Genomic DNA, 16,595 nt, shown 5'->3' on the forward strand with positions numbered 1-16,595 from the left:
AAAGAACCAAAAAAATCCTCTTATTGATCATGGATTTCACCGTTCAAATGTTCTAATTTTTGAAAATGTTACTAGTTGCTGAATAAGCAACTTAGTTTTACAGCACTCACCCGTTCAACAAGTTTGTCTGTCCCGGTTTCTGTAGGAAAGTACCTCCTAACCCTTTCTGCCACTTTTTCTCTCAGATCCCCGCTGGGTGCAACCTCACTGTCGCCCTCGCCAGAAGACTGGACGACTGGGGCCGAGGAGAGGTTCTCCAAGATGTCGCTCAGGAAGTCCGCCAAGCCTCCTGAGCCAGCCAGCACCAACCAGGGCATGGAGTTTTTCAGGGAAAGATCCACTCTCTGGGCAGATATCAGGTAGCCAATGATTGCAACGTAGAAGCGAAATAAAAGCACAGTTTTAAACCCAACCTCACATGATGTGATAGCCGACAATCGTAAAAAGCAACGACTCTACCTCCAGCATGCTTGCTTCCCCCGATATCAGCATACACAGAACAGGGATGTCTATGCTGCCACTACCTGTTCAAAAAATAATGAAGAAAATAAACCTTTTTTTACCTTTATATCTCATGTTAAATTAGGACGAAAGCGACAACGATCGTATTTGAAAAATGCTTCTTTTTTTTTCTGGCACAACAGCAAGCACACAGATTTGGGTTTTTTGTTTTCAACAAACCTCTGCATGATTTCACATGTCGAAGAGCCATATCTTAAATTCTTGTGGTGGCATGCAATGCTTCCATCCAGAGAATACCGGTGGATCAACTGTGTGAAGTTGGCACCCCATATGTTGAAAATATGAATAAAAGCATTTAGTTAAATATCTTCAAGACGGTTTGTGCACAAACGCTGATTTTGCCTGCATAGTCGTGCACAAACGATGCACAAACGATGCACAAACGAACCAAAATGCTTTTATTCATATTTTCAACATATGGGGTGCCAACTTCACACAGGTACATACATGCACTTCATACTTAAATGGCACAATGAAAGAAGTGCTTCATGTGTACTGTGCAAAAAATGATGGCCCGGGAAAATGGTGAAATGTATCAATGTGCTACAGGGTGGGAGGGCCTTGGGCAATGCCATCTTAAATGCCTTATATCTCTACTTATTGATGATTGATTTAAAGACAACTATAAATCCAATTCCTAAAAGTTCGGGACACTTAGGCCTAAGATGTAAATATAATTTTGTGCAAAGATTTGTGTGAAAGACACATATCAGTGTTAAAACCAAAATTACAGTTTTGAGCAAATACAGGGATTACAAGGAGTTTTATTTTAGTATTGCCAAGGAAAATCACTGGCTCTCTGAAAAGTCCCTAGATGATGTCATGACGGTCAAGGCAGTATGGGAATTCGCAGGCTACATGTTTTCAAGTGTCCATTTCAAACCTCTGCATTATGTGCATATAGTATTAACCATAGTTTGGTCATACATGAACCAAGTGTTCATTGTTGTCACAGTACCACAGTATTATAAACATTTCTCTATGGACATGCTGCCATTTCATAAACCCATACAAAGATTTTCATCACAGAAAGAGGTCTTATATACCTGTGACATTATAAAGTCAATATTATTATGTAATAATTAAGTAATACACAATATTGCCAAAAGTATTCACTAACCTGCCTAGACTCACATGAACTTACGTGCTATCCCATTCCTAAACCCAGTTGTCAAGTAACGAAGTACAAATACAAGTACAAATACTTTGTTACTGTACTTAAGTTACTTTGTACTTAAATGGAGTAATTATTTTTCATCATACTTTTTACATGGCCAATCATAATTTGAAAGGGTGGAATGTCCAGCACTGACAGGGATGCATGCATGTGTTTTGTGTCTTAGCTATTGTAAGCTTTTACTTACAAACTATTGTATGCAAACTGCCAAAGGAATTGGATCAGCAATCTATTTCAGCTCTTTCAGCAGTTTGATTTATGCTCAACTCCGTCAGAAGTTATAGTGTTCTTTCAGGAGTATTCATGTAAGCCTTTCTCACTCACACAGAAGGCTCACTGGTCTCAAGTCATAAACACACATTAAAAAACTGATGGCACATATTATCAATACAGTACTACTGTACAATGTTGTTGAGTCGGAGAAAAATAGGATAATGATAATAACTAGAAAGAGCTGTTCCTGCGAAACAGCTGTGAGAATGCATGAGCTGAATTACCTTGCTAAAAAAATCTTAAGAAGCTAAAAGATTTGAACATTTTAAAATTTGAATGGTGTCTCTAGCTGAAAGTATGCTAAAGTAGTTAAGATTTGAAAGGATTTGAAAGGATTTGAAGGATTTGAAAGGATTTGAAGGATTTGAAAGATTTGAAAGGATTTGAAGGATTTGAAAGGATTTGAAGGATTTGAAAGGAATTGAAGGATTTGAAAGGATTTGAAAGATTTGAAGGATTTGAAAGGATTTGAAGATAAACTTAAGCTAGAAACAATTGAAATGGCTGAAAGTATGCTTAAATAGTTATAAAGAAAAATAAATTAAAAATGTGATCTGACATGATGGGGATTGAACCCGGGGCACCTGCACGAAAGGCTGTTAGTGTTACCATTAAGCCATTTCTTTCTGTTAAATTAGAAGTGCATATAACCTACTTAAAGACTACACAGACAGACACAGAGCACAGCTGCTGCAGCCGCGGGACAAATCTGAGGCGCAGACTGTCTTCTAACACGTCTTGTGACAAAAGTTGAACAGCTAGAAAAATAATTTTAACACCCTTAGAAGCAGAAGGCTTAGAGGAACTTAGCAAAGTAGTTTTACATCTGTGGAGTGAACTATATTTAAATCGAAGCAGTTTCAACACACACAACATATATGGAGAGATGAGACGGCCGCCCGCCGATCGCGGGAGAGAAATGATGCCGAACACTGACTTCAAATACGTTTTGTGAGAAAAGTTGAGCAGCTAGAAAAATAATTTCAACATCGTTAGAAGCAGAAGGCTTAGAAGAAGTTAGCAAAGTAGTTTTACATCTGTGGAGTGAACTATATTTAAATGGAAGCAGTTTGAAACACTTGAAGCTGATTCAAAAATGGCAGATTTCGTCAGAATTTGAGAATTTGTTCAAGCTAAAGGCTCATAGTTCAAAATCTGTTCATGTGAGCTCTTTAGGAGTTACATTGGCTGAAAGAGGACAAGTTTACCTACATTTTAAGGTATAATTTGTTTCTCTCAGTTAAACTGTATGAAAGTTATAGTAATTTGTTTGAAAAGTTGAAACTTATCAGCACTGCTGAATGTCTCACTCTAAAATCCAAGAAGGAACTTAATTTTCATATTTTTTAAACTGTCATATTTCAAAATTGGCTAAATATTTTTAAAAGATGAAACATTTTGTAATAGCTGAATGTCTTATGAACATTTTAAAATTTGAATGGTGTCTCTAGCTGAAAGTATGCTGAACTAGTTAAGATTTGAAGGATTTGAAAGGATTTGAAAATTTACCATTACTTTTAATGGGGAAACAAGTTGAACAAAAAGCTTAATATCTTAAAAAGTTGAAAAGTTAGAAACACCAAAAAATATTTTCCATCGAGAGCTGAAAGAGCTGAACATTTTGATACCAAATTTGTTGAAATAGCTGAAAGTATGCTGAAGTATTTGAATGCCGAAAAACGGCGGAAGAATATGGAATACGGAATAATAATAAAGAGAAACAGGAACTTAATAGTGAGAATGCTTAATGCATTCTCACAATAATATCTTCCGAAGCCATACATTCTATGAGTCACATGTCTCATCCATAGGCTACACTATTGTCCTCAATGACATTTTTTCCCCCATTTTATTACTTTTAGTTTTTACTTTAAAAGTAGCTTGGAAACTGTATACTTGCTGGATCATTTTAACTTGAAAATTTTTAATGTAATGGAAGCTGTTGCACAGATAAGAATCAAGAGCACCTTGATCAAACAGAAAACCCCATGGAGAAACACCACTATGGTCAAAAACCTGAAAAGAGAATGCAGGAAAGCTGAACGTAAATGGAGGAAAACAAAGCTTCAGATTCACTACGAGCTATACAAAGAAAGCCTGCGTAGTTATAACAATGAGCTGTGCAAGGCCAGACAGCTACATTTATCTGAAATGATTAATAAGAATGTCAACAATTCTCGAACTCTGTTTGCTATGGTTGAAAAACTCACAAATCCTCCTAAAAAGTCAAACCCAGACCTCCTCTCCACTGAGAAATGCAACGAATTTGCCAACTTTTTTAGCCAAAAAATCAAAAACAATTAGACAAAACATTAACGCAACACAGACAAACAAGAAAACTAATCTGTGTCTAAAACCTAGAAATAACTCTGACGTTATGTCACAATTTAATATTGTTCATTTAAAAATCCTAGAGGAAACAATTCGGCAGCTAAAATCAACAACTTGTTCTCTGGACATAATACCATCTGACTTTTTAAAAACTGTTTTTACCTCAGTAGAAAGTGGTCTCCTACGAATAGTTAACAGCTCACTGGCATCAGGCATTTTTCCCAAGTCATTAAAGACAGCTGCCATTAAGCCACTCCTAAAGAAGAGAACTCTAGATGCCTCTATGATGAACAACTACAGACCTGTCTTTAACCTCTCTTTTATATCCAAGATTATTGAGAAAGTTGTATTTAACCAGCTCAACGACTTTCTGAATGAAAGTGGAAGTCTTGATAACTTTCAATCAGGCTTCAGACGTCATCACAGCACTGAAACAGCTCTGGTCAAAGTGTTAAACGACATCAGGTTGAATACTGATTCTGGTAATGTTTCAGTCCTGGTTCTGTTGGACCTCAGCGCTGCGTTTGATACTGTAGATCACAGAATCCTGTTGCACAGGCTGGAAAACTGGGTTGGACTTTCTGGAGCGGTCCTTAACTGGTTCAGGTCCTACTTAGAAGGCCGGAGTTAAATGAAAATTAAAAGTTAAATATCTTCAAGACGATTTGTGCAAAAACGCTGATTTTGCATGCACAGTCGTGCACAAACGAACCAAAATGCTTTTATTCATATTTTCAACATATGGGGTGCCAACTTCACACAGTTCATGCATGTTGCATTTTATTTGTGTTGTAGTTTACGCTATTACTTTGCAGACAAGGAGAATGAACATTGGTGTATATGCATGGTGATATACAGCTAGACATTTTAAAATAGGGAGTGGTACTATTTACCAAAATTAAACTTAATCATGCCTTACCAATCTGAAAATATGAATACAACCCTTGTGATTGCATAAATACTAATGTTTGATCAGTTGACCAATGCTAACTTATGTTGATGGCCACAATAGTGCAAAATAGGTGTATATAATCACAACAGTGGGCTACAATATTCAACATTGTTACACCTCTGGTAAAATGACTGCCAAGACATGTTGATGGGGTGCTGAGTGACCTACTTTCAAAAAATTAAAAGTTAAATTATAAAAAAACTATTTGTGGACAAACATTAATTTTGCCTGCACAAACGATGCACAAACGATTCCAACCATTTTCGAGTCATTTGGAGGTTGATGGGGTGCCGAGTGACCTACGGTCAACAACCTCTTAAAAGTTAAATATCTTCAAGACGGTTTGTGCACAAACGCTGATTTTGCCTGCACAATCGTGCAAAAACGATGCACAAACGAACCAAAATGCTTTTATTCATATTTTCAACATATGGGGTGCCAACTTCACACAGGTCAGAGAGGATCAGCTTATCATCACATGCACCAATACAAGACCACCACAAGAGGGCAAAACTTGACAGCAGCTTGAATCGCCGAGCTGATCAGAGGCATTTTCTTCACATCCTCTACATTTACAGAAATAAACAAATCCTAGAAATGCTTCTCACCACATATGCCTGTGCGCTGGTGGGATATGTAGTCCTCCAGTTTGGCCCTGAAACCCGTCTCTCCTCCTCTGCGGCCCACACTGCCATCGTCCACTAAGAGGAAGGCCTGGTAGTTGTTGTCCAGGCAGCAGGTGTCCCGGGATGTGTTCTGGACATAGTACTTGGCGGGAAAGCTGCCCTACAAATGGAGTCAAACCAAAGCACATTATTCCAGGTTTCTGTACTTAAGGTGGCCTGCAATCAGGACCTTACATGCTCCAGAGGAAGAACATATACATTTAACTCACTTTGTGTACATTTAACTGAAAAGCTTTACTGGAAAAAATGGATCGCATTCCTTTAAATTGAAACCAAACATAAAACTAAAAAAGTTCAGATGCAAAGCAAATTTTGATACCCTAACCCTAAACCCCCCCCCTTGTACAACCTGGGGGTTGACCAGCTGCTCTTTGTTGTGCACGAGGCCCCATGGAGCGATGCCCAGCGCCACCACCTTGTTGAGGCTGACCGATGAAGCTGCGGTGGCGTGATCTCTCACCGCTTCGCCGACACACCTGCCAACGCCTTCACGCAAGCCCGCCGTCAGGATCCACGCTCCTGAGTGAGAAAGTGATCGAGAGAGAAAGACATTTGGTTTTGGGTTTTTTGTTGCCCTGTTAATACCACAAACGTTATGGTTTCAATAACAGCAATTTGACGTCTTAAAAAAAAAAAAGAAAGACTAAACACCTCAGAATTGTAATACTTTCATATTAGTGTAAGGCATAAAGTATTTCATGCATATGCGGTCATCCTTTAGCTCCCATTTATTTCTGCTGAGGATTTACATCCAGTTGTGCTGTGCATTATTTGCAAATCATTTTAATCCTTGCATTTTACTGCAAAAAGTATGAACACATTCATTTAATTTAATAGAAGCTCGTTTTGCATTAGATGACAGCGACACCTTTCAAGTTGGGAAAAGAGCAATGTCACGAATGGAAAACTAGTAAAACGCGCAGATGTTAAAAAGAGCATCATATTCATATTACTGTGAACTTTAAGCACTTTGGTAGCACTGCATTAAAACAGACATTCCTATAGTGCATGGGCCCAGGAATTAATTACGTTAATGAAATCAAAATGATTTCGGTTAACATTTAAACAACATCCTTGGGCTGAAGGAGGGTGGGGGTGCCCACCTTGATTTCAGCACAAAGTCTAAAAGCCAGCAGCTACAATGGCATACAGATGCATTGGTGTGCATGTCACAAAATAAGCTGCATGAAGATGAAGGCATCAGTAAAGCTGGTGCTTTTACCATCATGCAGACTTTGGAACAACATATATTGCCAGGTCTTTTTTTTTTTAGGTAAGGCTTAGGTTATTTCAGCAAGACAATGCCAAACCAACCTTCAAACAACAGCAAAACATCTTAGTTTTAACTTTGTAGAATATGGCGTGCTCTTATCCCAATTGTTTGTAGGCTTCTTGGGTTTGGGTGCTCTTTAGTCCAAGGTATTGTACATCCAAGTTCAAAAAAATTAATTCTCTGACTAAGGCACTCCCAATTAAAATGTCTTTTATAAGGCACTCATGCCGCTACCCTTGGGCCTTGTTTTTAAGATGTCCAAGTAGGACTTGTCAAGTAATAAAGACATTTTAATTGGGAGTGCCTTAGTCAGAGAATTTATTTTTTTTATCTTAGTTTTAACATTTGATACGTTGTCTTTGTGCGATATTTAATTAAAAGCTTTTAGATTTTATGCAAAACGTTGCACTCGTTTTTGTTTTGTTTTTTTTACACTATCTTAACCATTGGAGAAACAGGATTGTGTTTAAACTATAGAGACCATGGAAAGGCAAACGACTACTATACAGCAAGTGAAAAGTTAAAAAGCTTTTCTTCTTAAGATGGCCATTTTTTGATGAATACAAAAACTAGAGCCCATGCATAGATGCACAAACAGCCTTCACCGAAGTGTCAAGTGTGATGTTTGTATGTGAGACGAACGCTTCGCAGCTAAAGAGCAACGTTTATGCTCTTTTAACTACTCCGCACTTTCCAATAAACATGTTTGTAGTCAGGCCAAGCCATGGAGCGACATGTGTCAGTGTGTGCGCCTGTGTGTTTTGGTGGGAATTTGTTTTGAGAGTCAGTGACCTTAGACAACAGAGACCAATACCGCTGTGTGCCACCTGCACTTGGCAAAGTAGTCAAGAGGAAATGGCCATTGTAGTACCAAAGTGGAGTCAGACCCCAGGGGAGTCATACCCTGTAATGGATCTACATTTCATGAAAGCTGGATTCTCCCAGCTATGACCGCCATGAGTAAGTTGTGCTTTCCATTATTTGTCAGAAATGTTTAAAAGACACGACCAATGTGTTGCTCTTATGAAAACCGATAGTGTTTGTCTTTGACAAAGGTGTTCAAAAAAAAAAAAAAAAGAATCGAAAAAACAAATTATACAACCACTTCCAGGACAGGGGCCTGTAGTTGCGCAACAAGACAAAGTTCTATTCACACCAACAACATCAATACCCAGCGCTGCAGAAAGTTGTCATTTGATTTCATGATGCGTTTACCTGTGCTTTGTGAAGCTTTCACCAGCCCCTGCCTGAGGACCTCTCGCACCCAGGTCTTAACCTTTGCTCTGCCTTCACCTCCCACAACAGACACGACCAGGTTGGGCGCAGGGAGACCCCAGTGGGCTGTCATCAAGGTGTAGACGATTGACGGGTGGGTGTCCCATGACAGGCGCAGGAACTGAGGTCCCCATGACAGACATGATAGTATTTGGTTAGTTAAAGGCCACAAATGCTTGCCAAAAGTGTCTCAATATGCAGACATGAGCTCACACTTGGTGCATTGCCTTTGTTTACTCAGCTGCAGCAGTAAGTCAGAGGTGAGGAAACTCAAAAGTACTGACTTCTACAGCCAGCTCATGGGCCATTTATTCTAGATTTTGGTCACTTTTAGAGACATTTGTTTTCAAAACACTAGACTTAATCATACCCTCGGGGGCGATAAAAGATTAAAGCATTCAATGACCCCTTCAAAAATCACTTAGAAGGCTAAAAAAAAAAAAATAAATAAAAAAAATAAATAAATAAATAAATAAATAAATAAATAAATTTAAAAAAAAGAGGGGCACCCACGTAACTATGTCTCTTGCTGGCTCCTGCGAATTGCAGCTCTCCAAAGGCATCAGTTGGGTTGTCAGACGAGTGCTGGGCGCTGTCCCAGTGGTTCACAATGGCCGTGCTGAAGTAGTCACCCAGAGCCACAGAGGCGTGGGCATCTCTCGCACCTCCACACTGACACAGCCTGCCATTACTGGCAGAGATGCGGGGGAAAGCATACATATTTGATCGTACTCCGACAACCGCGTCACATCACCACAGTAGAGTTTACAGTACCTGAAAGAGTCTTCCACAAAGGTAGTGCACACCCTTTTCTTGATGATCTTGGGGATCCAGCTCTGAGAAAAACATTTTTCAAACAGATTGAAAAACCAATGTAACACATAGGTTGTTTTTAAGTTTAAATCCAGCCTTACCCTACTGTGCATGTGGCTGCAGGGTGCAGAAAACGCTGTAAAGATGATGAATGTCGACTCTGGCTCAGAAAAATACCTGGTGATGAGCTGGTGAGGTTTGCCGCCTAAACACCTGACTGTGACTTTTGACGGGGGGCTGCAGTTTCAGCTAATGTTTCTAAGTATGTGCATATGTACGGTCGACATAAATCTTCTGTGCATACATGCATTTCAAACAAAGGCGCCCTCCACCTAGCTTGGAACTGGGCTTTCTTACATCTTTGAAGTTAAACTGTAAAAGAAAAATAATTTCTCAGAACAGTGTGATATAACAGTGTGATCCGAATAATGAGTCGGGCTGAGAGAACGATTCAACTAAAATCAATTTTACATTTGGGAAAGAAAGAAAAAAAAAGGTAGATTGTGACAATTTTCTTGCACAGTTCTACATTTCATTACTACTATATCCATTGTATTTTCATGACTAAAATATGGTGACAAAATTCAAATGATAAAGTAACAATACAGCACACCTGTAGACATCGATGCCAAAAAGGTTAGCGTTGTCTGATATGACCCAAGCTAAATGCTGAATATGCTCTGTATATGAAATTAAATTAATCCTCCCAGCTTTGCACTTTTGTAAATGGCGACATGACTGAAAACAGTTTTTTTTTTGCACTTAAATTGTTTCTACTCAAACATGTTTCAACATGTTTAGAGAAAACTTGAGGCTGTAACTATCTTTTTTCTTTTTTAGTATAGGGTGTTTAAAGTAATTCTCGAGCATTCAGAATATGTGACATCTTCTGCTTGTGACATTAATATACGAGTAGAGTTTTGTGAATTTCAGGCACTTGTGACGTTTATCGTGAAGATTTCACACCATCTAAAAAGGTTAAGCTGGCCAATTGCTACTCTTTCTACCCATCAGATTTATCAGGTTTCAGGGACACCTGAGCTCAGGTGATAACAGTAATATGTAGCCCTAACACTTAGTGACTAAACTAACACCACAATGCCAATGCTTTGACTATATTTAGCTGCTAATGCCTTTCACGCAAAACCTTTCCTTTTTGATACACATCTTAAACTGCGCTGTGCACTTTTACCAAAGTTAGGACAGGATGCATGTACTATTCCACAGTTTATTGATGCTTTAAATTTGAAATACAACATCAGATTGGGGTGACACTTTTGAGAGTCTCTCTGAAGACGTCTGCATTGAGACTGCAGTGGAATTGGTCAGTGGAAACGGGAAGTTTACTCTTAATATGACTCTGAATGTGGAAAATGTAGGTGATATGCGAGTTGATTGGGACTTTACTTTGAAATTGCAGTCAGTGATTTTTCTTCTTCTTTTTTTTTTTTCAGAATCTCTCTGTGGAGCTCTGCTCCTAATCTGAAATTCAATTGGTCTGTTGATTCAGGGAGATTTATTTTGATATGAATATAGACAGAATATAAGAAATATTAGCCATCTAAAGGAGCTTTGTATTTGAAGTAAAAAACCTAATATTTTAGGAGAAATTCCCAGAGATGGTGAACTCTATAGCGTCTGGTAGAGGAGCCTACATATGGCATTTCAATTGCACTCAATCTTTAAATATATCCCCAGATTAAAAATATATTGTCTGATTAACTCTGAATGGAAACTGATATGAGGAAACAACACTTCCCTCCAACATTAATCCGATACTGGGAATTTTAACTCCTGTATGAAATGTAACGGGGATCCGATTTTCAAAAAAAACTCCATAATTCCCAAAGTACTGTGGCAATGACACATTGTATAATTTTTCAATGAGAGAAGTGACTGGCCAAATGTGTATGTGTAAGTTTTTTCTGTGCCATCAGAGCTTGAATACGAATTTCTAATATCGAATTTTTACAGCATCAAAATCAGACTCTAAATTTGAAAAACCAACAGTGTAAAAAAAAAAAAAAAAAAATTCAGTGTAAAAATAAATAAATAAATAAATAAATAAATCTACTTAAAAAAATTCAACTTCCAAAAATTCAGTGGAAAAAGATTAACATCCGGGTAAACAGGGAATGGCAATCGATCCCTGTCTTAATTCATCCAACGGCAGCCAATCAAGTTACGCTACATTGGACAGATCAGCCATGTCCACCAACGCGGGTGATGGTGCTTCGGTGAGTGAGTTTACTTTATTTGCCTTTTGTGTTAGTAAAATTGAGTAATAGATATTATTAATATTAGGGGTGTAACGGATCAAAAAACTCACGGTTTGGATCGTTCCTCAGATCAGAGTCACGGATCGGATCATTTTTCGGATCAGCAAAAAAAAAAAAAAAAAAAAAAAAAAAAAAAAAAAAAAAAAAAATAGACAAGACAATGAGATCCTTCCCCAAGTGGAGGAGTTCAAGTATCTCGGGGTCTTGTTCACGAGTGAGGGACGAATGGAGCAGGAGATTGACAGACGGATCGGTGCGGCGTCTGCAGTGATAAGGGCTCTGCACCGGCCCGTCGTGGTGAAGAAGGAGCTGAGCCAGAAGGCGAAGCTCTCGATTTACCGGTCAATCTATGTTCCTACCCTCACCTATGGTCACGAGCTGTGGGTAGTGACCGAAAGAACGAGATCGCGAATACAAGCGGCCGAAATGGGTTTCCTCCGCAGGGTGTCTGGGCTCTCCCTTAGAGATAGGGTGAGAAGCTCGGTCATCCGGGAGAGGCTCGGAGTAGAACCGCTGCTCCTCCGCATCGAGATGAGTCAGATGAGGTGGCTCGGGCATCTAGTGAGAATGCCTCCTGGACGCCTCCCCGGTGAGGTGTTCCGGGCCCGTCCCACTGGGAGGAGGCCCCGGGGAAGACCCAGGACACGTTGGAGAGACTATGTCTCTCGGCTGGCCTGGGAACGCCTCGGGGTCCCCCCAGAAGAGCTGGAGGAAGTGGCCGGGGACAGGGACGTCTGGGTCTCTTTGCTCAAGCTGCTGCCCCCGCGACCCGATCCCCGGACCAGCGGAAGTTGATGGATGGATGGATGGAATAAACATGTTTTGTCTTTTTGTTTATTAACACTTTTAAATTATTAAATTGAAATATATAAAATCAACTTAAAGTGCACAATTAACATCTTCTTTTCAACATAATCAAAGAAAAGTGCAACATAAAAACACACCGATAGCGTTTGTGATCGCTTTAGCCCGGTCGGATTATGAAGGAAGGGGCTGCCTAAATGCCGCGATGATGAGCGGTTGTTCACCCGCTTTCGGTTTCACTCCTGTCAGTGAAACACCGGGGTGATGTTGCAGCAAATGCGTGGCCATGCTCGATGGATTTCCACTGTTGTGTAGCTTTCTTGTGCCACAGTGCCTACACACCGTCACGTTTTTATCCACCAACCTCTTTCGTTCTTCATTAAATTTGACAGGGAAGCCAAAATGCTCCCAAACAGGGGATGTAAATGACGTGGGGCGTGAAGCTCTTCTGTTCCTCCGCTCGCCATGACCACGCTGTGTTGCAGGTTAGGGGTGTTCTTTATGTTAGCTATCGCTATGTCAGCTACGTGTTATGTCTGTGTGGTAACCTAGGCGACAGGTTTGTGTGGCAGTGCGAGTATATGGAAACCGACGTAGCACTAGAGGCAGCAGTTATTGTTACAGTAGTCACCGAAGTCTAGCCTACTTTTATTTTCCATGCCCACTGTTCTACATGTTGTATGCTGAGGACAATAAATCACAAACGAGCCATAGGATTGTTTGCTTATTGAAGAGGGAACTGTTGCAGACTTTTACCCAGAGCGTGGAAAGTAGCTCTGTCCCTGGAAACTAGCAGGAATGGTAACGGCTGTGTGAGGACTGAACATGCGCACAATTTTTCATGATCATGTGTGTGCCGAACCGAAATAATTGATCCTAACGGATCACGGATCAATGATGATCCGTTGCACCACTAATATCTATGGAGCTGATCTGATGAATTGAGACAGGGATCGATTGCTTCTCCCTGTTTACCCCGATGTTATCTGGTTCTTTTTCCACTGAATTTTTTTGAAGTTGAATTTTTTTTTTTACACTGTTGGTTTTTCAAATTCAGAGTCTGATTTTGATGCTGTAAAAATTTGATATGAGAAATTCGTATTCAAACTGATGGCACAGAAAAACTTCCATAAATGTGAAATATCGTCCAGAGGAATCATGTCTTTACTTTAAAAGCCGGAGTTACACTAAATTCTGCGACCCATCATATTCTGCGACCACAGGGGGCGACAGCGTACATTCCTCTGTATGTACGCCTTGAGGACCAGCAAGAAGAAGACTATTTACGTAAATTGCGTAGCACTAATAGAAATTGTAAACTTCACCATCGCATTGAATCGCTATTGTTTAAATATGTAAACCCAAAACAGCCGTTTAATAAATCGGTAAATGATTAATAAATGTTTCCATGTTTTTTGTTGGGAGGGAGATGGGGTTCAAAACAGCTTCTGCCACCACTTCATTACAGTCAGCAGCCTCTTATTTAAAATAATATGTGACCCCCAAATAGCCAGTATCACAGAGGTCACAGAATATGATACCCATCATAATCTGTGACCTTACTGTAATTTACCATAAATAATATCACAGCTCAATAGTCCGTATAACAGAGGTCGTATAACAGGTGGGTATCATATTGTGTGACCTCTGTGATAGGGGCTATTTGAGGGTCACATGTTATGTTAAATGCCTCCAGATTGTAGTGAGGAGGTGGCAGAACTCTAGCCTGGCGACGCCATCCTACGTACTTCTGCCCAAAGATTTTGGCTCCGCACATAGTCTGGCCAAATCCCCCTACCTCGGTTCGCTCAGTGTTTTGCCAATCAGCAAACAGTTGCGAGTGGTGACGCAGAACTCACGCGCGGAGTCCTTTGTAGTCCATATAATTGTAGTTCAACCGCAGCGGAAATAAACATGGCGACGGAAGAACGCTAGAAGCTATCCATGAAGTTGTCTCAACTCTGGAGAGCATTACACAATTAAAACAAGAGCAAGAGGAATGCCTCGTCAATTTTGTTAGTGGCAAGGATGTCGTAGCTCTCCTTCCAACTGGCTTTGGGAAAAGTTTGATTTATCAAATGGTACCGGTATAATGAAAGCGGATGTGGGAAGCGTGATTCGCGAGCTAGAGCCTCGCGAGAGTAAGCATGAACCTCAGCGCATAACCTACGTCCTTTCTAAACATTACTTAGGCCCTCCAGAAAAACGCAATTTTGCGATCGCTGATTTCATTGCAAAATCAGCAAAATACCGCTGATTTATGCGGGGGTCAATATTTTTCAAAAAAGCCGCATATTCACCGCAATAATCACATTTTACACGCAAAATATGCGAAATATGCAGGACTCGCTTGATTTCACAATCTCCGCACTTTTCTGCATAAAGTTGGGAAGAGAAAAAAATGTCGAAAATTAACGAGAGACAAAATGAAAAAAAATAATCGATCTCACCTACGCACATTACTGCCAAAGACCGGGCAAACCAGTACCCCGATGTCTTGCACGAAAGCGGGGGGAAACTATTCTGCACCCCGTGCAACTGTGTGTTGGAGCATAAAAGAAAATCGTCGGTGACGTGCCACTTTACCAGCGCGAAACATTTGAAAATGCTTTCTGCAGCTGCGGAAAGGAAAGCCAAAGCCAGACAGCTGACGTTCACCGAGGCATCAACCTCCAAAACCCTTGCGAGGGCTACCAGAAACGAGGTGAGTAGCGTACAAGCTTGAAATTGGCCAAATAAAGAATAAATTAAACAAAATGAGACCGAGAAGTGTGTGTGTATGTGTGTGTGCGCGCGCATATGTCTATGTATTGTGAAACTGCTTTTGTTAAAATAAAATAAAAACTTCTGTGAAGTAACTTGGTTCCAGTATGCTTGTTTATCATAGGTCTTTAAAATTATTCTTTTTCATTCAGTAGCAGCATATTTTGCAACTTTGCATAATTCACAACTTTCTGCATAATTCACAAGTTCCGCAACTTCTCGCAATTTCACGGCATAAAATCATTAAAAACCCTGCATATTCAATCGCAAAATCCAGGATTTTAGCCTGCAAGATCAAGGATTTTAGCCCGCGTAATCAAGGATTTATGCCCGCGTTTTTCTGGAGGGTCTAATTACTGATTGGTTAAGGGAACTGCAATGAATTTAAGTTGCTGGGTTTTCCAGACTGTTTGACGGAGTCAACAGTCGGCTTTCGCCCAGGCTAGCAGAACTCCGAAAAATAGTTGTATTGAGCTGTGATATTATTTAGAGGAAATTACAGTAAGGTCACAGATTATGATGGGTATCATATTCTGTGACCTCTGTGATACTGGCTATTTGGGGGTCACATATTATTTTAAATAAGAGCTGACTGTAATGAAGTGGTGTTAGAAGCTGTTTTGAACCCCATCTCCCTCCCAACAAAGCACTTGGAAACATTGATTAATCATTTACCGATTTATTAAACGGCTATTTTGGGTTTACATATTTAAACAACAACGATTCAATGCGATGGTGAAGTTTACAATTTCTATTAGTGCTACGCAGTTTACGTAAATACTCTTCTTCTCGCTGGTCCTCAAGGCGTACATACAGAGGAATGTACGCTGTCGCCCCCTGTGGTCGCAGAATATGATGGGTCGCAGAATTTGGTGTAACCACAGCCATTATAACGAACAGCCTTGCCACTTACTATTAAGCCCCATTGTACCGGCTTTTTGGCTGCAATTCCACCAGAATTCCACTGGGCGCGTCGGTAGAGACCAGAATGAATTGGGCCCAATGGAGCTAGATGCTACAAATGGTCAGTTTCACCTAAGTCTCCTCAAGAGCGCTCAGATTTGAATGTAGTTTCTGAGAGCTCAACATGGGTTTCAAGTCAAAAATCTACTGAACGAGTATATGTATCCCTTTGATTTCTTACAGGTTGGCTTCTTGTTGTCCACAACGCGCTAGCATTGTGCTAATGACAGCTGGTCGACCAGCGAAAGAATGAATTACGACCAGAGGCACCGCTTGACGGCTGGCTCCATACCAAGCGACAACAGAATTAAGATGGACTTTTTCCGCTTATGTTACCACATTTTCTCTCTTACTACAGCTCTTCCTTGAAAATGCTGCTGCCTTTGAGACCAACCACAGATTCTATAATACTAGATAGGCTGTGGACCAACAACAAGCAGGAATTTTGCCGTAAAGCTGCATCTCCGGTCTTAAGCTATGTATG

General features: G+C 40.1%; 1 protein-coding gene across 3 annotated transcripts in view; it reads right to left on the minus strand.

The window, feature by feature from the left end:
* Nucleotides 1-16,595, minus strand: part of LOC142374227 (transient receptor potential cation channel subfamily M member 4-like) — a 33,081-nt gene that overhangs the window by 15,547 nt on the left and 939 nt on the right. For 2 of the 3 annotated variants that reach the window (XR_012768668.1, XM_075457784.1), the window contains exons 2-8: nucleotides 9,264-9,325; nucleotides 9,003-9,180; nucleotides 8,430-8,610; nucleotides 6,291-6,460; nucleotides 5,864-6,041; nucleotides 460-524; nucleotides 111-344 (exon numbers count right to left, since the gene is read on the minus strand). Coding sequence is in view for 2 of the 3 variants with exons in the window: in XM_075457784.1 (XP_075313899.1) it covers nucleotides 111-344; nucleotides 460-524; nucleotides 5,864-6,041; nucleotides 6,291-6,460; nucleotides 8,430-8,610; nucleotides 9,003-9,180; nucleotides 9,264-9,325 (1,068 nt within the window). In the remaining variant the exon portion in view is untranslated. Of the gene's footprint in view, nucleotides 1-110; nucleotides 345-459; nucleotides 525-5,863; nucleotides 6,042-6,290; nucleotides 6,461-8,429; nucleotides 8,611-9,002; nucleotides 9,181-9,263; nucleotides 9,326-9,403; nucleotides 9,561-16,595 lie in introns of all 3 variants that reach the window. The other variant, XM_075457785.1, reaches the window with a different exon arrangement.

Source organism: Odontesthes bonariensis, chromosome 23, assembly GCF_027942865.1.
Source record: "Odontesthes bonariensis isolate fOdoBon6 chromosome 23, fOdoBon6.hap1, whole genome shotgun sequence".
Lineage (NCBI taxonomy): Eukaryota > Metazoa > Chordata > Actinopteri > Atheriniformes > Atherinopsidae > Odontesthes > Odontesthes bonariensis.